At 44.3% G+C, this 23584-nt stretch overlaps 1 protein-coding gene across 1 annotated transcript in view; it reads right to left on the bottom strand.

Moving 5' to 3' along the window:
* The window catches only part of C8B (complement C8 beta chain), a 457407-nt gene that overhangs the window by 119782 nt on the left and 314041 nt on the right, over positions 1 to 23584 (bottom strand). The window contains exons 8-9 of the mRNA XM_069642105.1: positions 18372 to 18500; positions 18120 to 18283 (exon numbers count right to left, since the gene is read on the bottom strand). Of these exons, the coding sequence (XP_069498206.1) occupies positions 18120 to 18283; positions 18372 to 18500 (293 nt within the window). The remainder of the gene's footprint in view (positions 1 to 18119; positions 18284 to 18371; positions 18501 to 23584) is intronic.

Here is a 23584-nt window from a genome sequence, read left to right as displayed (position 1 = left end):
CTAGGGGAGAGAGGAAGAAACAAAAGTGAGCAGAAGGAACACAGAAGGAAAGCCTGATTAACAGCCATAATACTTACCGGCTTTTCTTCCACATTTCGGATCGGTGCCGCCCCGTTGGCAGGTACCGTACCCCGGCCCCTATGGGGAAAGGACAAGAGACATTTCTGGGGAATGACAAGGACATTTAGAGGGATCGCCCTCATCACTACTCACCTCGGCAGTTTAACCCCTCGACGCATCGCCTTCATTCTGCACCTGAAATAAAGGACAGATCACAGGTTAGAAAGACAACATAAAGGGGGCCTCACTTGAACTTTGAACTTTCATACTTACGGCGCATCGCTCAGGAAAGTCAAGTGGATTTTGCCAGCGCCATTCTGAAAACCAGTGAAGTAACTGGACGAACACGCGCCCCTGCACCAGAAGCAGGATGGAGAGTTCATCCTTCCAAACCATAAGGTGAGCTTAAACCGGGGTTTGGAGGAAGTTAGAGAGGAACGAAGGGGGAAGGGGGAAAGGGGGGAGCTAGCACACTATTCTGCAGACTGTTAATCCCCTTTCTCATCTGCAGAAGGATATTCCTACGGGCCAGGCAAGCACGATTTGGAGGTCCTGTCCAATCGGTGTTCCGGGTCCTGCGCATCACGCTAGAAGAGGCCACAGCAATCCAGACTAGAACAGCGCCCCCGTGGTGACCAGGTGAGCGTTACACTCTTTGCTCTTGTGTCTGCCTCAAACTCTGTTGGGACGCGTGAGGAGTTGGGGCCTCCCCAACCACGGAGGTCCCCGGACGGCCCTGCCAGCCCCCGGGAAAACTACCCCGACAGACACGTATTGCCCCTCTTTTCTCTCATAACACATACAAAACATTTGGAAGATGTCCTGGAGTGGTACAATGATTGTAAACATTCTACACACATTTTAGTCCACCATTCCATATAAAATGAGCCCTCTTTTTCCTGTCCCAGATAGGTGGTATTGTTGGATTTTGAAACTATTAAACTCACATTAGTATTTTATGTTCAACATTCTTATACAGGTCATTCCTTATGTGATGTTTGCATTGGGGTGGGTTGTTTAAATGCCCTATATGTTGTCAATTTAAATATCCAACACTAGTGTGCAACTAAAAAGGGCTAAAAACCCCAAAGCAAGGTTGATCAAATCTAATTCTGAAAAATAAAATATTTAATATTAGCCAAAACCAGTTAAGCATTCACCTCAAACCTATTCAACCATCAGTCAAAGGTTTCCATCCCAGTAGGGATAACTCTGATCATCAACATTTCAACAGTACTAGAATGATTACTATTTACTTTGTGTAATATCACATATTATTAAATTGTTTCAAAGTGGGAGAACTCAGGCATGAAGTGCGATATTTGAAATGTGATATTATTGTTCATGAAGGCTGTGTGTACCAGGTCTGTTCTATTTTTGTGAAACTAGAGCACGTAACCCCAATTAGCTTCCACTGTAAATAATTTTCTCCCTGATGAGGAATGAACAGTCTTCCCAAAACTGCTACCCATCGGCTGATTACACATAGATTCTATTAAGCAAAATAATGTGTACAACGTTACAAGCAGGCGGCGGTTCCTACTATAATATATGGAGCAGAGACCAACACAATGGAATTTGTGCCGGTATGGAACAAAATGGAGGGTCTGTTTTGGAGGAAATTGATTTCTCTTCCAGTATGTATGCAAGTACTATTGATACGATTCTATGGGTTGTCATCATTAAACATTATGTACAAGTGGCAAATGATTCAATTGTATAGGAAATGTCTTTTGCACACATCTAATCTGAATACAGTATTATCATCAATAGCTTTGTTATTGGAACCAAATGAGGATTGTTCTCTGCTTGCATGGAAACAATCTTGTATAGATATTATGACCAAAGCTGACATACAGTTAAATATTTTGATGGATCATCCACATATATGAAGTTATGGCATTATGATTTGTGACTGCCTGGGAAGAATGTAATAAATATGAGGTTTTCACATAATGCTATTTTAACCTGATATCCATGAATAAAATGCCATTTTATTTGTTAAAATTTCCATCGCTAAAATTTAGAGTATTGTTTTTAAGATTGCATTTTAATTTATGGCCTCAAAGAGAAGCTTTAGGAATTAGATCAAGCATGTCTAATGAGGAAAGATGTTGACGATTCTGTAAAAATGTTGAGGAACCAGACACATTGAAGCATCTGCTGGTGTTATGGCCACAATTGCTTTCCCAAAGAAAATAGTTTTTGCAATATGTTTTTAAGGATTATTTAACAACAGATGTTTTATAGGAAAACGTTTTATGGGGTCATTGCCAAACTGTGAATTTAGCAGCGATAAAATATGTATTATCTTTAAACATTTTAAGCTGTGTATAATGGGAAATTTAAGATAGATTGTTTTAGGAATTGTGTATCTATATAATGTGGTTTGGTGAAAAATTATTGCTGTATCCCTTCACTAAGCAATTGTCAATGTAACTTTTCTTCTCTCTTTGTTTGTGTTTTTCTTTTACTGCTCAATAACTCTATTGAAAGGATGAATAGTGTTTATTTTATTTCAACCATAACAATAAAACAAATAGAAAACGTATAGAAACAGACGACAGGTCTGTCAATAATAATGATCTTACTCCAAACTCTGACATGATATAATTTCCTCACTTTGACAGTAATATCCTTTTGCAAACCACTGGGTGAAACGCAACACATGAAGCCTACCTGTCATTAGACATTAAAGAAGTGTGCAGTTCAAGTAAATGATTTCAATAGTGTGTGAGGGACATATTTCTGGTTACCTGGTATTGCCTACCTTGCTGTCACACAAGCATTTAATCAATTTTACAAAGATGCATGATAATCTCACTTAATAATGTAAAGTTTAAGCCCATTCTAACATTACATGTATCTTTAAAGGTACCACCCTGGATAGACACAAACTAGATCACTTTGCAGTTTTGACCAAAAGAAAGTGCTTTCAGCAGGCACGTCAAAGAAGATTGACAAATAAGTACATACCCAGACACCATTGAGTGCCAGTAAATGGAAAAGCTGATCTCAAGTGGAGATTCAGAACCAGCACAATAAGAACCACACAATAAGGTTGAAAAGGATCAGACGCAATGCCCTACAGGAAGGACACACAAGCTGCATAAGCAAAGCACAGAGTGAGGCTACATTGAAAAGGCACAATAGTATGGTGCATTATCTTCCACACAACCCTTGTAGTAATATTATTGGGGGCAACAGGAATTGTGGCGGTAATTCCATTATTGGTATATTTCCTGAATAAAGCATATTTTGAGCTAGAACACACTAATTAAAAGGTGTAGCATGTAGGCGGTTGTCTCAAGAAAAATCCATTGTTAAGGCCCATTAGACAGTGTAGACCAAAAATCTTGGTATTTCTCAGATTCTGGGTAGATGTGTGAAGGTAAAAATAAGCACAGTTTTCCCTTGTGCCCCCGACAAGTGTCTGACATGTGGCCGCATGCCTCATAAAGGGTCTATGCACATACTACCGCATACCCCAGTCCTCATCGACCTTCACTGGCTCCCACTGCACGCACAAATCACCTTCAAGTCTTGCTGCATCATCTATAAGGCAGCCCGCCTCAAGTCACCCATTTACCTTGTGGAGAACCTCAGCATCACCAGCCAGGACACATGCATCCTTGAAATCTACTGCTGCAAAAATGAAAGGACCAGAAAACAAGCCTTCTCTGCCTATGCCCTAATACTATGGACCCTCCTCTCATCAGCATCAGACTCGTCCGCATGCCTCTACAATTCAGAAAAGAACTTAAGACCCATCTCTTCAAGGAGTCTCTCTTCCTCAACAACCAGCCCATCACTTCGCCCCCATGCCACCTAGATGCCTTGCACCCCTCTCCTCCAGCCTCTCTGTACAGGTGTACCCCTTCTCTGTGCCCCTCTATATTCTACCCATGCTGTATATCTGTTCTGTTGTTGTCTCTGAAATTGTGCTCCGTTATGCATCTGTACTTTTGTATACCTCTGTAATGCACTCCGTTGTGTATCTGTATTGTTGTATACCTCTGTTGCTTCTTGTAGCTAGGTCTGTGCTCAATAAATCCAATAATAATAATAATAATAATAATAATAATAATAATAATATCATATATCACAAACCTTTTCCAAAGGGATGCTTCTTCGTTGAAAACTCGGAGAAACAAGTAAGGCCTAGATTTATCAAGATTCCATTCACCACTTTCTCGAGGCAGTAGCAGGTGAATGTGTAGATGAGAATGATCACTTGATGGTATCATTAGAATAATGGCTTTTTTCATCACATTTGTTGTCTAGGGAGTTTCCTGTCAGATTCCCCTTGCAATACGCACTCCTGGGTTCCCTTTATCCTTGGATTGTGCCAGACCAGATGGTTTGGCATATTTCTTACATCAAAAAATGACATTATCCTGTATGACAATAAAAACATATTTCTTTTCATTTCACTTCAGTGGATTTTTTAACTCTTCTGCCTTCACTACAATTTGAGATCTCTGGAACCACCTTGGCCTCCCACCTTCCTTCTCAGGTACTGCTTCCTTCTCAGGTACTGTTCTGTTCCTCTGTCCTCAAGGATCCATGACATTTCTTAATAGCTTTAATCTTAAAAGGTTGTAGTCGCCTAGATTTTTTCCTCTAATTTATACAACTTCCTTTAGCACACTTTCCACACTCTTTTGTCGAAGTATTATTAGTTCTTTGAATCTTTCCTGGATTGATGTATGGTCTTGGGATTCTTGATTCCTGCTTGCAGTTCAAATGGTATACTACCTTTCATAGTAGGTGGTTGGTTCTGTGTACACCTTTTTCTAAAATGAGGTTTCAATAACTATTTGCTCTTTGAGTATTTGTTAGACCAGAACTTGATATTTGGCCAGATTTTCCAACATGCAATTCAAATGACATCTCAATGTCTTTATACATGACACTTAATTATTTTGTACTTTTCTCAGAAAGCATAACACTTTCTCTGTGTCTGTTGTTTTCAATTTCTTCTTTAGAAAAACATTACTAAGCAGAACATGCATATGCCCTCCTACTTGTTAAGTTGCTCTTAGCCTGTTTCTTGATCTCAAAGTTTCTCTTATAAGGTTGTTGACTGTTTAGAAAAATTGTGCCAACATGTTTCTCACCAGCTTGTTTGTTCTTTCACTCCTTGGTTTTAACTCAAAACTACTTTTTACTCTCTCAGTCACTCTTTAGCATGCAACTCATACGACTTGTTATGCTGTTAGCCCTTCTTGGACTGTCACTGGATACGTACCCATACATATCATTTTGCAACACAAATGTTATTTTCTTCCCTTGACTGTTTCAGTATGGTAGGGCACGTGTTTCAACATGCAACTCAAATAACTATTTACTCTTTCATTCCATTTTAGACTGATGTGGGTTCTTAAGATTTCATGTGATGATGGGCAACTCAAATGATTCTTTCCTCATTCAAGCCTTCATAGACTGTGGCTGGATCCTTGTGCCATGTGCCAGTGTGCAATTCAAACTACTCTTCATTACTGCCTAAACTGCTGCTGAATATTTAGATTGCATGTCGCATCATGCAACAACATTGGCTCATTCCTTGTCTCGTTGCTCTGCACTTTGATAGACTTCTCACACCATAGACCAGTTTCTTTCATAGCACCCTCACTCTTCAACTCATGTCCGGCTCTCTGCTCCTTCCACTCCTCTTCTTTACTATTTTCATGGTGGCCCTTGTCTCTCCTTTCCCCTATGCCATTTTAGCCTTGATTTCTGAAATTTTTTCTGTGTCGGAGTCTGCATCAGAACTGTCTTTCTTGTCATCACTGGTCCAACTCTTCTTGGACTCTCACTTATATATGTATATGTATATATTAGCTTATCTGCCTCATGGTAGCCCCTGCCACACTGGTAGCTCATTCCTTGTTTATAGGTTCTACTCAATTCAGGGATTAAGTAACTTGCAAGCTTTTCTCCTCAACAGTTTTCCAGCTATTCAGGTTTTTCCCTTCTTCTAGTTTTTGCTCTTTTCAATAACATGCAGTTCAGCACATCCATTCATGTGACCAACAAAAAGAAAACAGACTGATCCAACAATGTAGCAGCTCTTAGCCAAAATGGACACAACTTTAATCACATTAAGGTTTGGCATGTGAGGACAATCTAAGTGGTATATTTCAAACTCCTATCATATGTCTAGAATTTCCAACAAAGGACTACCTGGTACCTAAATCTAATTAATGGGATCATATCAAGGAAGGATTCACCTCTCTGTCCGCTGTCTTATCACCTTTCCTTCAGTCCCAGTCATCCATTGGCAAGAGACACAGAGAAGAATGCGCCAACCCAGGGTGTGGGGATGTGGGTCATTGGGGAAAACACCTCATGCATTGACATTGGGTGCCATAAAGCCAGTTATTGTCAATAACTGTAACGCTCACCTGGTATCCACGGGGACGTCATTCAGCCTGTTCTGACCTCTTATGACCTCGAACCCTTCCCTGGAGTCTACTCAACTGGAGACTGGGCCTGAAATACAGGATTGGTAGAGTTTAACTCCCTATTGTCTCTGTGTGCTTGAACCCCTTCTTCCCCGGGGTCAAACCCTTCCCTTTGATCCACAGCTCACCTTGTTTTCTTGGAAAGTGTGCTCTACATCCTGCTTTCAGCACAGGGGCGCGTTGATTGATGCAGGCTCGTTGCTGCCTAGTAACTTCACTGGCAAGAGTCTGACAGGTAAGTATAATGAGTCTTTTGAACAGTTCTCTAACTTCGTTCCTTTCCTTCCTTAGATGATGGCCTGCGTCCTGGGATGGCGACGTGCTGCTGAGATGAGTAGCTCTGAAGGTGCGTGAAAGCGTGATGTGACCCTTTCGTATTTGTATTGAACTGAGTTCTTTTTCTGTGTCTTTTAGGTGCTGCGACGTTTTCAGTGTGGATGCCGGTTATGAAGAAGAAATGCAGTGAGTAAGCGCGGTATGCGGCGCCTCTAGATATTTCCACGCTAACTTGGAGTGTCTTTTCCCTCTTGCAGATGGATGAGAAGTTCCAGAGACAGAGTTCCCAGCGGCTGGGATTCAGGTGCGTGTGAAGCTCGTACAGTCTTTAAGAATAAGCGAAGATTTGCTAAATGCTTACTAATGGCTTTTTTTTGTTCTTTTCCCTTTTCCTTAGGAAGCGGCGTGCCGGGATGGGAATGACACCGCCGAAGATGCCCGCAGAACAGAAGGAGCGATGAATGATGGGCAGAAGCGCCGCAAGGTAAGGCTGTTCCTAACGGTGTTCTTGTTCTTGCAGGAGCTGAGCGCAGAAGAAAGATGCAGGCCTACTGGAGACCGATCCTAACACGGTGAGTGTCACGCTGCAGGTGCAGAAAACACAAAGCATGTTTCTCAGCCTGGGCGTGGCTTAAATAGTCTCTGGATATCCCAGGTGTCTCTGGGCTGAACCACACCCAAAAGACTAGACTGCACATGCAGTTCTGGGAACCGAAATATGTGGGGCATCCATCTTGTCCCCATCAATGCACTACAAGTCCAATCCCCAATGTTATCCTATGGGAGTGAGTGAGTCTGGTGCCACAAGCGCCAAGTCTGACTCCAAGTGGGTTTTTGGAGGGATTGAGAGGCCCTTGAGGGCCATGTAGGTGATTGTGGCCTGGCTCCAGCCTGATATCTTGGAGGGCTGGGGACATGAGGGGCAGGAATCATGACAGCACTCCCCCCAAGGCCCCTCTCAAGGTGGCCCTTCTGTCTGGTCCTGGTTTGTTTTGATGAAATCGTCTAAGCAAGCGAGGTGCATGGATGTACTCACAAGGTTCCCATGTCCTGTCTTGTGGACCATACCCCTTCCAGTCTACTAAGTAGTATAATTTGTATCTGACTTACTTTGAATCCAGGATGTCCTTAACTTCGAATTCTGGCTCCCCGGTGACTACTACTGGCTGCGGTGGCATTGCTACCCGGGTCCCAGGTTGAACAGGTTTAAGGAGAGACACGTGGAACACAGGATGAATCTGCATGTTTCACGGCAGAGCTAATTTGACCGCCACAGGATTTATCACGGAGCTGACAGTGAATGGACCCAGGTATCTTTGACGGAAAGTTTGGGTTCCTTTAATGGACACGTGTTTAGACGCCAGCCAGACTTTGTCTCCCACTTGGTAGTTGGGGGCCTTTGCTCCGTGTTGATCAGCAAACTTCTTTTGGTGATTCTTAGCTTGAAGTAGGTGTTCAGCTGCCCTTTTAAAGGTTTGAGAAATGGTTGTGTGCAAGGTTTTGACTGCTGGCATTTCCAGGGTTGTAGGAACGTCCAACTCAGAAGTGCGTGGGTGCCAGCCATACATGGCATAAAAGGGTGTCTGCCCAGTGCTGGTGTGTAGGGAATTATTATAAGTATATTCAGCTATCCATAATAGGTCAAACCAGCTTTCTTCAGTTTGGTGTAACATGCAACACAGATACTGCTCGAGCGTCTGATTTGTCCTCTCAGTTTGATCATCCATTTGGGGATGGTGACTGGTGGATAGCCGGATGTCGATCTGGGCCATAGAGCAGCATTTTCTCCAGAAGTTAGATACAAATTGAGTACCTCGGTCTGAGACCAAATTGGAAGGAAACCCATGGAGCCGTACGATGCCTTCAAGAAATATCTTTGCCAGAGTGGAAGCATTTGGGAGCCCCTTAAGAGGAATGAAATGTGCCATTTTTGAAAATAGGTCCACAACCACAAGATTAGTGTTAAACCCTTGACTGGGTGGTAAGTCAGTAATAAAATCGAGGGACAACGTGTGCCAGGGTGCTGGTGGGATTTCCAGTGGTTGTAATTGCCCAGCCGGTTTCTGCTTGGATGACTTGTTTTGAGCACACACTCCACACGATAGGATAAATTGGATAATGTCTTTACGCCACGTGGGCCACCAATAATTTCGTTTTACCTTGGCTAGGGTTTTAGCGATTCCGGGGTGGCCCTCGATCAAGGAATCATGATAACCGGACATGACTTGTTCTCGTTGTTCTTGGTTTGGTAAGAATAAACGATTCCTGAAGTAGGGCAACTGATCTTTTATCATGTAATGTTCTCCTTGTGCACTGCATGCTTGTAATTGCTCCAGACTCATCAGGTTATGGATTTCTTCATGTAATTTTTTCTGAGTTATGTTTGCTGTGATTCCTAGGAGCTTGTCACTCGGGATAATTGCTACTGGGTCAGGGGTCTGATACCCTTGCTCTTCCACCCCCATACGGTAAAGGGCATCGGCCTCCCCGTTTTTCACCCCTGGTCGAAATGTAATCACATAGTCATCAAAAAAAAGAGCCCAACGTAGTTGTCATGAGGATTTGGCCTAAGCCGTTTTTAGGTACTGGAGGTTGCGGTGGTCAGTTATTATGGTGATTGTGTGTCTGGCGCCCAAGATGTAGTGCTGCCATGCCTTAATGGCTGACTTAATGGCCAAGAGTTCTTTGTCTGTGATAGCTTGAGTTCAGGGGGTGTGAATTTACGCGACCAGAAGGCAACAGGGTGTAACTGGCCCGTTTCTGGGTCCTTTTGTGAGAGGACGGCTCCCATAGCCATGCTTGAGGTGTCCGTTTTCACCAGGTATGGGAGATCAGGGCGAGGGTGGCGTAAGATTGGGGCAGATGTGAATCTTGCTTTGAGTTCCTGGAAAGCTTCCTCGGCTTCTGTTGTCCATTGGAACTTTTTGTTGCTTTTCCTTATCAATGACGTGATGGGATGCACGATTTGCGAAAATCCTGGAATGAACCGGCGGTAGAAGTTTGCAAAACCCAGCATAATTTGAACCCCCTTGAATGAATTTGGGGATGGCCAGTTCAGGATAGCATCTACCTTGTGTACATCCATTCGGATTCCATTCGGGCTGAGAATAAAGCCCAGGAATTCCACCTGGGAGACGTGGAATGAACACTTTTCGAGCTTGGCGTAGTGCTGGTGTTGACGGAGTTTCTCCAATACGGATCGGACGTGTTTAACGTGGTCCTGCTTTGATTCAGAATATACTAGAATATCGTCGATGTACACTAGAGCACAGACATCAATCAATTCCCGTAGGACATCGTTCATGAAGTATTGAAATGCTGCAGGTGTGTTGCAAAGGCCAAAGGGCATTACTTGATATTTGTACAAGCCGTATTTGGTGCGAAAAGCAGTTTTCCATTTGTCCCCCTGTGTTATGCAAACAAGGTGATATGCCCCCCTCAGGTCTGGTTTTGTGTAGATTTGGGCATCTTTGACTTGATCAAGCAATTCAGGGATAAGTGGCAGGGGGTAGAGTTTTTTTACCGTAATCTGGTTCAGTGCGCGATAGTCGATGCACGTTCTCAAGACCCCCTCCTTTTTCGATACGAAGAATAGAGGAATGGGTGCTGGAGACTTCGAGGGACGGATGAACCCGTTGGCCAGGTATTGGTCAAGATAGGCCTTCAGGTGCTGGTTTTCTGGTTCCGTGAGTGCGTAAATTCGCCCACAAGGGATTTGTGCGCCAGGTATCAGGTCAATTTGGCAATCGTATGGTCTATGCGGTGGCAGGGTATTAGCCTGTTATTTCTGAAAGACATCTTGAAAGTCCTGGTATTCACTTGGTAGTGTGCCAATTGCCACAGTCGCAAGCGTGGAGGTTCTGGTGTCTATTGGTTGTTTCTCTTGGCGATAAAATGTGTGGGCGCAAGTCTCGGGAAAGGCCAATTCTTTTGCTCGCCAATCGATTCGAGGATTGTGAGCTACCAACCATGGCATTCCCAAAATCAACAGGAACTGTGGTGCCTTAATGAGGTCGAAAACTATAGATTGTTGGTGTCCATCCTGGCACAGAATGGGTAAAGCTGCAGTGCATTGGGATACTGGACCAGAAGCTATTTGCGTGCCGTCGACAGTGGTAACAAGGTCGGTAGTTGATTTAGGGCGTAACGGAAGCCCCATCTTTGCCGCAAGGTCCTGGTCGATGTAATTCCCAATGGCTCCACTGTCAATGTACGCACTTAGTGCGTGCATCCGAGATGGTTGTTGGTGATTGATGAAGACCACAGATTTACTTTCTTCGCTCGACAAGTGGACCCCTACACTTGCCGGGCTGGGGAGTTTTCCGATTCCTTGATGGTATCGTCCTTGTCCATGGCCCCTACCTTCCTCCTCGGTGGCTTCACAGGGCACTCTTTAAGGAAATGACCTGACCTTCCACAGTACAGACATAACTGCTGCTGTCTCCTTTTATCCCTTTACGCTTTAGTGAAGTGGGATCTGACCCCCCCAATTTGCATTGGTTCTCCTGAACCTTCCGTTGTGCGGGCAATATTGTCCTTTGAACACACATACATTGAACGAGGGTCCGGTCTGGTTCGATCTGCTCTTCGGTCCTGCAACCTATGATCCAGTTGAACAACAAGGTCAATGAATTCTGAGCAGTCTTTCGGGGGGTTCACTACTTGTGCGAGAACATCCTTGAGCTGCCCCCGCAATCCCTGATGAAATAACGTGGCTCTCTTCTCCACTGGCCATTCTGGTTCAACTACGAGTCTATTGAACGTGGCTATGTATGTTAATAGGTCTTTATTCCCTTGGCGTAGGGACAGAAGTTTGTTGTCTAATGCCTGCCCATGAGTACGACGGGCGAACAGCTTTTCAATCTCCTGCTGAAAGCCCCTGAAGTCATGCAGCAAAGGATCGTCTTGGGCCACAAAGGGTACAGACCAGTCCGCAGCGCTACCACTCAGGTAGGATAGCACAAAAGCGACTCGTGATTGGTCATTCGGAAAGGCCCCGGGTCTACAAAGGAACTACAGGCGGCACTGGTTCATGAACGTTGCAAACCTCTTGGGATCCCCGTAAATCGTTCGGGCGAGGCCAAGGGAACTGCCACAGGAAGGGTTATTGAACGGGATTGGCTGATGGTGCTGGCATCGAGGGCACGCTTCCCGGCAATAGTGCATGCCCTGCTTGTGACTGGAGAAGTTGCCAGCTTAAATCATCAGTGCGTTCTTTGGCTACTATCAGCTCTCTCCTCAGGGTGTTGGTCTCCTGCCTGGCTGCATGTACTTCAGAACATAGCTGCCCCAACATGTGGGCTAACTGGTCGGTTTCTGACATTTCCCTGACGCCCAGGTGGATTTTGATGTGAGGCTTTGTGTTCTGTAACGGTCACCTGGTATCCACGGGGACGTCACTCAGCCTGTTCTGACCTCTTATGACCTCGAACCCTTCCCTGTAGTCTACTCGACTGGAGACTGGAGACTGAGCCTGAAACACAGGATTGGTAGAGTTTAACTCCCTATTGTCTCTGTGTGCTTGAACCTCTTCTTCCCCAGGGTCCAACCCTTCCCTTTGATCCACAGCTCACCTTGTTTTCTTGGAAAGTGTGCTCTCCGTCCTGCTTTCAGCGCAGGGGCGCGTTGATTGATGCAGGCTCGTTGCTGCCTAGTTACTTCACTGGCAAGAGTCCGACAGGTAAGTATAATGAGTCTTTTGAACAGTTCTCTAACTTTGTTCCTTTCCTTCCTTAGATGATGGGCGGTGTCCGGGGATGGCGATGTTCTGCTGAGATGAGTAGCGCTGAAGGTGAGTGAGAGCGTGATGCAACCCTTTCGTATTTGTATTGAACTTAGTTCTTTTTCTGTGTCTTTTAGGTGCCGCGATGTTTTCAGCGTGGATGCCGGTTATGAAGAAGAAATGCAGTGAGTAAGCACGATATGCGGCGCCTCTAGATGTTTCCACGCTAACCTGGAGTGTCTTTGCCCTCTTGCAGATGGATGAGAAGTTCCGGAGACAGAGTTCCCCCAAAGCAGCTGGGATTCAGCTAAGCGTCTGAAGCTCGTACAGTCTTTAAAAATAAGCGAAGATTTGCTGAATGCTTACTAATATCTTTTTTTTGTTCTTTTCCCTTTTCCTTAGGAAGCGGCGTCCCGGGATGGGAATGACACCGCCGAAGATGCCCGCAGAACAGAAGGAGCGATGAATGATGGGCAGAAGCGCCGCAAGGTAAGGCTGTTCCTAACGGTGTTCTTGTTCTTGCAGGAGCAGAGCGCAGAAGAAAGATGCAGGCCTACTGTAGACCGATCCGAACACGGTGAGTGTCACGCTGCAGGTGCAGAAAACACAAAGCATGTTTCTCAGCCTGGGCGTGGCTTAAATAGTCTCTGGATATCCCAGGTGTCTCTGGGCTGAACGCAACCCAAAAGACTAGACTGCACATGCAGTTCTGGGAATCGAAATGTATGGGCGCATCCATCTTGTCCCCATCAATGCACTACAAGTCCAATTCCCAATGTTATCCTATGGGAGTGAGTGAGTCTGGTGCCACAAGTGCCAAGTCTGACTCCAAGTGGGTCTTTGGAGGGATGGTGAGGCCCTTGAGGGCCATGTAGGTGATCGTGGCCTTGCTCCAGCCTGACATCTTGGAGGGCTGGGGACATGAGGGGCAGGAATCATGATAACAACAGGCCAGACGTTAACTAACACTTCTCTCTATTGATGAAGCATTGCTTACTTATATCAAACTCAAATTCTTCACTCACTCACTCAAGATCCCTTGCGTAGAAAGTACACGTGATTTTATATAAAAGTACCATTTTGAAGTTGAAACATACGAAATCAATTCAAATTGCGCAGCCTCGGACACATCATATAAGTGTCCAAATGTAGACAATGCCAAAAGGTAAAATACACCAAACTATCAAAGGAAGACCTGTAGATTATATGTTTTTTAATTTGACCATAGAACAACTAAATATGCCATCATGTATGTTCCTCACACTTCCACAACTAACTACTGACTGGGTGATTTTACATGACATATGCATTGCATGGAAGGGACCACAAACATTTGCACTTATATTCTTTTGCGTCCCCTACATGCAATTGCAAACACTTGCAAGGTGAAAGGTCAATGGAAACAGTAAAGCAAGGTGATCTTTTACTCTTTCATTTTACTCTCTGTCCTTTGAAAACATAAATACCACCAGAACATGATTATTTGAAAGCAGCAGCTATGAATGGATCTCTATGGAATCAGCTTGTGCTGAACCAAATTGGATTCCATAGGAACCCATTCATTTTTCTTCATCTGCTTTACACCTGTGTGAAAATCTCATGCAAATATATAATGAAAACAACTGACAGAACATAGGAGGTCAACACAGTGAAGATCTGCGTGTGACGAATAAACTCCCGAGGCACCAGGGGTCCTGGGATGGACTTCAGTTTCTAAACCATCAATCAACCCCACACCTCTAGTACACCAGAAGGGATCCAAAGAGATTGGAATACAAGGAAATTATAAGACCTCCATGTCCAATTGTTGGTAACGTAGACAGAACCGCAGGCTTATCTCCGCAAGGTCATGGATCGTTAGTTAGTTGCAACACAGTGAAAATACAATTATTACCCAATTATAAAAGCGACTGTCCAGTCAATGCTGTATACAAATTTCTACTTTATTATTGCTACAACATACAGTTCTAGCACACTACAAAAATGAACACCCTGGAAAGGAACACAGAGGACAGACAGTTTCATGAAGGAAAAGGGAGGCACTCTTGATACTGACAGGAGGGTAGCTGGTAAATTAATCAGTCTTACAGTTCAAGGTTATTCGGTTTCAGTACCAAGGAGACAAATGGTTGTAACTGTCTCTAGGGGCCTTCAAAGAAGGACCAGGAGGGCAGAAACACAATGTACCTGGTGCTGAAGAAGTTTATGGTGCTCAACAGCGTCGAGGCAGTTCCAGAGCACTTCACAACCCTTGAGATAGAGTTAGTGGCGGGAGACAGCTGCGTGCCAGACGGCAGACAGTTTGGCAAGTGAGGATGGACAGACGTCTGAAGGCTGTCCGGCACAGCGGCTCAGGGCCAAGAATGTCGGATGCTCTGTTGACTGCGGCATGACAACAGTCAGCGGTGCAGCTGGATGCAGTTCGAGGACTGGCCTGTTGTGAAAATGTCATTAAAAGATGGATGCTGGATGATGCTTGTGTGGCAATCCTCCTAGCTTCTTCGCAGATCTTGTGTCCTTTCAAGGCGGATGGCCCAAAACTCAGGAGAGTGTCTGCAGGCAAAAGCCTTGTCCTCAGTTGAGATACTCTCTGGCACTTGCCACCCAGGAAGCTTGCTACCAGAACCTAGCAGGGCACTCTGTGTGCTGGCTGGGTACCGGTTCTGGAGCTGTTGGACGGGTCTTCTGAGTCCGGTATCTCCCTTCCTCTGTTCCCTGGGAGATGATTAGGGGAGGGATCTTGCTTCCCTCTTGGAACTCCTGACCTTCCTTCACTGGCAGAAGATGTAAGGTAGACTGTACCTTCAGCTTGGGTCCAAATGAGTCCTTCTTCTTACTCCTTCCAAAGTCTTCCGATGATCTGCTAAGTGAGGGATTCAGCCACTTTGAATGCCAAATGGGCCCAAAGGATTGGTGCAGGGTAAGCCTACCTTAACAAACAAATTCTGGGTCCCCACCAACAATCTTCTGTTATGCATAAGGCCAGGACCAGAGTGCTCTACAACAGGACAGACACAGGGGAGACAACATATACCGAAGTTCCATCCATCTCCCTGTCTGTTGTAGATCAAAGTGTCTCTCTGGTTAACTGAGCCATCTGTGACTCTTGATTAAAGCACAGGGTTCCCTTGAAGTTTGTGCTGGGAGCAGATGTCTTGTCTCGCCAAAACACATACTTCTCCCCCCTGAAAGGGGTCAGCTCTGCAGGTGTTTGCCCATGGCAAATAGTGGACCCAGACATGTATTTCACTGCCTTTCAAACCGAGGGGTGGGACCTAGCTTCAAGTTGACAATTTGCATACCAAAGGTGTGTTAGCCCCACCTTTCCTGTTGTCTATTCCATCAACCAAGCCCCTTCATGCTTGCTTCTATTATCTCGCATTAGAATGCACTGCCACCAGCCGGAGGATAAAGGAAATCAGATCCATGGGGCCTTTGATATTTAAAATAGGCTGCCCATGATGAAGGAAGGTGTGCCTTCCCTTCCCCCTCCTTGAGATGCTTTGATGTACCCGGTGCTGTCAGATTCCAGCTGAATATGACAGGGGAAGACCGCGCCTATAGGCTGTGTCTTCCCGGTGTACATGTGACTATGCATTTTGTGCGGGAAGCAGATAGACTGTGTTTGGAATGAGCTCACACTTTCCTCAGAGGTTGGTCTCCCATCATTCCTTTCCATACAAAAAAAATCAAAAAAGCCCAGGCAAGCGCTCTCTCCCCGTGAAGATGGTCGAATTCCTCACACTTATATTCCCTCAGTGCATGTCCTCCCTTTTCAGTGTAGAAAAATGGTGTGGAGAGAAACATCAATAACTGAAAAAGCATTAAGTCTTGCTTTAATGCTCTAAATGACAAACTTGTTTTAAATGTATTATCAAGAGAAAATAGGATTCCAAAAGAAAGCATAAACAAACACACATTGCATATAAAATGCAGGGAAACACCTATACTACTGTGTGGTGCACCTAACACAGTACCAACAAATAGGTTAAAAAAGCATATACAAGAACACACATACATCATTCTTTCTTCATTATTTACAAAATAAATCATTTCATACAATAAACACAGTCGATTTATTTTGTAGCCTGGTAAATAGGGAATATCCTGACACAAGCCCTGACAGTGCAAGACAAGAAGGTTCAATTTGGATTGAAAAAGCTAGTGAGGCTATGTATTATTTGTCATGACTCGAGATGAACAGTTGCCTGACAAGGTCAACAGGCTGATGAAAGTATCTGATGAATTTAAAGTTTATGAGAGCCTGTAAGAGACAGCTCTGTGACACAGACCAGAGTTTGGAGATATACTTGAGATATTTGAGGAGGAGAACCAACAGGATCTCACTAAGGCCAAAAGGTTTGTGAGAGACTCTGTGGAGCAGTGATGAGACAGGCTCAAGTGATGGAGAACGCACTTGAAAACTGTTTCATTACAATTACCTAAAATTTGGCCCAGCATGTTTCATAAGAAAGAAAAGAAAACAGAACTTCTGCCAATTAAGAACCTTCTTATCCACAACAATATGCTACATTAATCTATCCAACTTTTCACTTTCTAGAAAATATATATTATGCCACTGCATTGGTCACCATACTTATACTAGTAATACAGATGCACCCGTCGATTCCATCAAATCCTCCAGAGGACTGAGATGGGGGCCTATAGAATTGGGCTTACCGAAATACATCACAGAATATTGTATGATCATCACAATGACTAATGCTGTGTCAGTATGAAGAGACGATTGAGTGGTCCAATCTAGATAGGAATTTGCAATGCATAGAATGAATGCATATTGGACAAAGATCCACCAATACCAGTAAGTCCAAATGGGGAAAACACATTTCACCCTGTGGTGACATGCTCCCATTTGGTGCCAATGACAAAGAAATGAATAAAAATGCAGATGTATTCAGTTTTGCTGGTGCCCATTCTGGATTATGCCGATGGTGACTTTTTGAGTCTGCCTGAATAGCCCATTAATCTACCTCAAAAAGTACAGTTGGTTGCAGCTTCCTATCATGCAGAGGATTCTGTTTAAGGTCCTATATGTGTTGCATAGAACTGTCCATTATGCAACTCCTTTTTTCAAGGACGATAGATTTCACACTTACATCTCAGAACATTCACTATTAACAGTATGTATTCCCCTGTTCAATGTTCCATAAATCAAGACTCTTTGTCTTACCTTGGAGATCCAGAATGAAATTCCCTGCCCTTGCCCTGAGATCCATCTCCATGCATATTTATTTTCAGAAAGTAACTCAAGCCCATTCATTTTTCACAGGTAGAGAAATCCTAGGATCCTGGACAGCATCACTATTTAAAAACATGCCCAAATTTGTCAAATGTTTCTGCTCTATAAATACCAAAGACCTTACAGAATATAGTATTGAGTGAATTTTTATTATAGGGACCCACAAACAATGTTCCCTCTTTGGGTGACCATATAATTTAATTGCAACCAAAAGAGGCTTAGTTCAATTGAGCCTCTATGTCCACAGCCTGCTGCCCACTGCAATTATTCCTATGATGTAGACATTCTGAATTCATTCACAGCATATTTAATGGACAATACTTTTCACCATTACCTTTAATTTGATGACATCAGGGTTGTACTGAACTGCATCCCCCCATTCCTGCATCAGTTCTGGAGTTGGCAGTTGCTTGTAAGCAAGTGTTGTGATCTGTTCACTTCCTCCGCCTCTTACAAGAGCCACAAAGTCTTGGACTAATTTCTTTTCTGATGTGTTGTCTGTGGTGTTACAGTGAAGAAGAAGGGCATTGTAACATTCTTAATTGATCAAGCCAAAATGACATGCAAAACATAACTTCATACTTACCACCTATTTCTTTCAAAAGGCCTTTGCAGCCACCAGTGGTCATTCCTGCACTCACATAAACTCCTTCAATGTTTGCGCCAATATTAAATCCAACCGACAAACAGGACTGGACATCAGAGAAAGAATACCCTTCAAGAGCAAAAAGACTGATATTTAGAGATGTGCAACAGCAGTGCAGAATCAGAGGTTAATTGTAATTGTAATTGTTTATTTGTAAAGCGCTAATACACAAGTGCCTCAAATGATCTAACACCAATAACTAGCATACTAGGCCAGAGACATTTCTACTAGTATAAGTGTGTGACAAAGAATGGGGGAGAAAAGAGGGGAGAGGTGGAAGGAACATACAAAGACAAAATAGGTTGGTCATCAATTCGCCTATGCATGCAGGCACAACCAAGCTAGGGAGGGGAGATAGAGGAGGACAGGACAGACAAACATGCTAAGCCTATTACATTCAAGTTCGTGCAAATGCACAGACAGAAGTGTGAGGGAGGGGGACAAATGCGCCCAGTCCGGCAGGAACCAGGATTAAGTGCAGAGCGGTTGCCACTCTCATGTAACCTATTCCGAGTGCAGTAGTGCAACGCAGAGAGCGGAGGCTTGGAGGCAAGTGCAGGACTGGCGGGGGAGCCTGGTACCTATACGGCTCTGGAGGTGCATCAGGTGACCAGTTAGCGGACTGAGCAGGTTGGGTAAGAGAAGGAAGGAGGGAAGCAGGTGAGAAGAGAAAGAAGGTTAGCAATGACTCATCTTTACCCACAATAGGAAGCACAATTAAAACATAATTTACTATTCCATTATAAATGTAAGTTTTCTTATATAGCGCCTGTCTCTCACTATAAGTGGCCATGCTGCACTTGCTCTGTAAGAGTAAAAGGGGTTAAGGTTAATTAGTGGGACAGTAGGAATGGCAGATGAGAATCCTGTGGCGTTGATGGGTGCAGGTTGGAAGTATCCAGTTCTTGGGGTCTAACCTGCTTTCTACAGGTTTGACAGAGGCACTTAGGAGTATGTTATCCATAGGGAAGAACCAAAGATCTGATAGACTATTATGGTTTGGTATATTATGGGCTGGATAGAATTATGACCAGCCAACCAGTAAATAACCAGTTCTCACAATAGTTTGATAGGGTTGGAGGGTGGGAGATAAGTGGGGATGAAGGTTTCAAGAGCATGTCTGACAGAGTGGCTAGGGCCAGAGGGGAGAATAGTGAGGGAGAGAGATGTACATAGATCAAAGAAGAGTGAAGAGGCATGAGCAGTGGAGTCCAGGTGGATATTGAAATATCCATATGGTCAGAAGAGAGGAGGTGAAGTCAGTTCATTCTGAGAGGAACGAATGAGCAAGGTCAGGTCAATCTCTGCTGAAGACTTATCACTGCTACACCCTAAGTGGGTGACCCCTTGTGTGGGTGGTCACAGAATTCTCATGAAACTGTTCTTCTGCACAAAAGGGTTTTATTTTGAAGTGCAGTGGTGTAGTAATACACTGGTATTTTTCAAAAAACATAGGACATTCACATTTGAGGACATACAAAGTGTAGTACCTAAGTACGAATGATCAAGTAGTCAATATTTGAGACATCTACTTGTACAGTTTGTTCATTCTCTATAGGTTCCTTGGGAAGGAAGCTTAGAGAATTCAGTGGAATCATAAACAGGTGGGGGGCCCATAGAGTGTGGGCACAATCAAGAGTTGAACAACAACATATAATACATGTCAACACGACAGTGTTTCGGCCATTTTGCGTGGAGCTAGGTGAGCTCTAATGGTGTAGGTCTTCATCAGGACAGGAGTGTCTTTACGAGTGGAGGGTCCTATGTGGTCGAATCTGAGGAGCTTAGTGGCTCAGATTAAGAGGTGGAAGGATCCATTTCTTTAGGATGCAGTCATCATCTTGTCAAGAGGCGCAGTCACGTCTATTGTCAGTGCATTCAGCTGCCAAGATCGTTGAAGAAGTAGTGTGACGTCTCATCCGATGAAGGCCTACACCATTAGAGCTCACCTAGCTCCACGCAAAATGGCCGAAACACTGTTGTGTTGACATGTATTATATGTTGTTGTTCAACTCTTGATTGTGCCCACACTCTATGGGCCCCCCACCTGTTTATGATTCCACTGAATTCTCTAAGCTTCCTTCCCAATGAACCTATAGAGAATGAAAAAACTGTACAAGTAGATGTCTCAAATATTGGCTACTTGATCATTCGTACTTAGGTACTACACTTTGTATGTCCTCAAATGTGAATGTCCTATGTTTTTTGAAAAATACCAGTGTATTACTACACCACTGCACTTCAAAATAAAACCTTTTGTGCAGAAGAACAGTTTCATGAGAATTCTGTGACCACCCACACAAGGGGTCACCCACTCAGGGTGTAGCAGTGGTTACTCTTCAGCAGAGATTGACCTGACCTTGCTCATTCGTTTTTTAATATTATTGTACCAACCTGGGCAGAGCAAGGCAGTAACCAGGTACCCCTCAGAATACTCATTCTGAGAGGAATACAGACACAGGAACCAGGGGGTCTGTAGATAGTGGCAAGGGTGATAGAGGGAGCCAGGGAGATGCCAAGCTTGCAGACAAGGCTTTCAAAGGAGGAATATGGCTGGGTGGGTATGAGAGAGGAAGGGACCCACCCAGGGTAGATCAGGGCTACTCCACCACCAGATTGGTTTGGCTGAGGCTTGGAGAGGATCTTATAGCTCAGGGAGGAGGGAGTCAAAAGCAGTGTTGAGCTGGCATCGAACCATGTCTCAGTGAGAGCGAGGAAGTCGAGAACAAAGACTTCAAGCAGGCAGATGTCAGAAGAATATTTGACTGCAGATCGAGCATTCAGAGTGGCTAAGTGTAGCCGGTCACCACAGTTGAAGGTTTTCCGAGGAGGGATATAGCGGTGTGGTACATCCATCAGAGGTGGTGAAGGAAGTGCCGAGAGAGAGGAGGGGGGAGCAGCTGGAAAAGGTACGAAGTTGATGAGGGTTGGCAGGCACCAGTCAAAGAAAAATAGATTGGGTTGAGGACCCTGGGCTATGCCAGTGCCATTAGGATTTACATTAATGATTCACCTAGATGATGAAAGGTATGCCAAGAGTACTCCCCATCTAGTGCTACCATTAATGGGTGAAGCGGAGAAGAGGGAGAGATCACAAGAAAGGTCCATAGGTCAGGGGAAGAGACAGAGAAGAGGATATTGGTGATAGTCTGCCTGGAAGCAACACTAGCGTAGGTGTAAGCAATTGGTAGGTCAGGATTAGAGGTCAAGAGACTTTTAAAAACGTTTTTCCTCCAGACTTCATGAGAGAGGATGGGTAGTTGATGTAACAATTAGAATAGAATGGGGGAAATGGAGAGTGCCATTGAGGTAGCTGAATGAAGGATAGGAGGAAGGAGAGGCTGCCAATGCACGAGAGTCACCCGGCGGCTTACCAGCTGAATGCTTTAGGCACACCTAGATTTGAATTTCCCCAAAAGCACAACCATGCAGCACAAAATGGAAGATGCACAGACGTAATAGCACACATCGATCCGAATTTGCCCAAAAGCACAGCAATGCAGCACAAGATGGAAGCTTCACAGGTGTAATAGCACACCTAGATTCAAATTCCCCCAAAAGCACAACAGTGCAGTACAAAAAGGAAATGCACATATGTAATAGCACATATAGATTTGAATTTTCCCAAAAGCGCAACAATGCCGCACAAAAAGCAACATACACAGATGTAAAGCAAACTTAGAGAGTAGATATGAGGTGGAACAAACAAGCAGTAGAAAACAATCTATGAGTGAGTTCAAGGAAGATGCACATAGTAGTTGATCAACTAGAAACGTTTGTAGTTAGACTAGAAGCAGAGGGAGCTAAGAGTAAGCGACAACCAAGCAGAAGGGTTGAAATTCAGAACCAGTATGCTTAGGGGTGAAGAGTAGAGGCCTGGCCTGTACTCAGTAACAGTGGCCTTCTGGTCATCCCAATGCTTCATGAGTTCCTGAATGACATTCCGTTTGTTTGTACTCTTTTCCTTATTCTTGACCATGTTGGATCTGAGGCCAAATACATAATCCATTATGTTGTGGGAAGAGGTTAAGGGATAGCTTGCACCAGACATAGGGAACTCCTAACATGATATGCAAACTGGACCTCAAAGGAACTTTAGCCTACACCTCTCTATGACACCTCCAGATAGGCAAATAGAAGGTATGGCAGGAGAATGCCCCACTTTCTCCACAGAGGCAATTCTAAGCCACCTGTCATGCCATTCAGGGTCTTGTAGAACTGCTCAATGAGCCCACTGGTTTGTGGGTGAAAGGCTGTAGAGACCTTGTAAATTACTCCACATTCAACCCACATGGCATTCATATATGCAGATATGAAATTGGAACCCCTGTCAGAACTAACTTCTTTAGGGAATCCCACACAAGGGAATATCCCTATTAGAGCTTTCACTGCCACAGAGACTTTTATGCTTCATAAAGGTAGAGCTTCTGGGAACCGGGTGGCATGGTTTTCCATTGCCAAAATGTACTGGATCCCTGAGGTGGTCTGAGGATCCAAAGGACCCACAATGTCCATGACTATTTGTAATGGTAATATGTGAGCCAGAATAACATGGCATCGATGCACAGCCATTTTGAACACTCATCTCCGATTTCAGTAATAAAGTCGCATTTCTGCGGGCCTCACAGAATGAACAAACAGTTAGGAAAACAAAGCAAGGTCACATAGATGTTTTGCAGGTGGATTGACTACAGAGGATAGTTATTGTATTGTACAGTGAAGGACGAATACAGAAGGGGAGTTGGAGTGCGCTGCAGATGCATAATAAGGGGTCTGGGAATGCATGCAAGTAGAGGAGCGCTGGGTTTTTCCACTTCCAACTGGATTTTCCCACCCTCTGTCTCTTCGACCTGTGATCTGCCTTTTGGCCAAGGGCAGAATGCAGATGGAGGGGGGTGAAAAGGCCCCATAAAGGAGATGACATCACAGAGGGGTCAGAGTTGGATGTTGAACCCCAGGTGTTGCAGTCTCGCTGAAAGGGATGACGCTACGCTTCAGACCCTGTTGCCTGCAATAACCTCTTCGCCCACCTGCTGAGGGACTAAGCAGTGTTGCCTGGTGGCCAAGATGAAGTTTTCCTCTGCCTCATGGCTAACAGTGATGCTATATATATGTATATATATTCAGTAAAAAAACGTTGTTAAAGGGACGTT

Source organism: Ambystoma mexicanum, chromosome 1q, assembly GCF_040938575.1.
Source record: "Ambystoma mexicanum isolate Mex_15411 chromosome 1q, UKY_AmexF1_1, whole genome shotgun sequence".
Classification (NCBI taxonomy): domain Eukaryota; kingdom Metazoa; phylum Chordata; class Amphibia; order Caudata; family Ambystomatidae; genus Ambystoma; species Ambystoma mexicanum.
The sequence above is the reverse complement of the archived record's forward strand: the minus strand, read 5'-3'. Positions and strand labels throughout refer to the sequence as shown.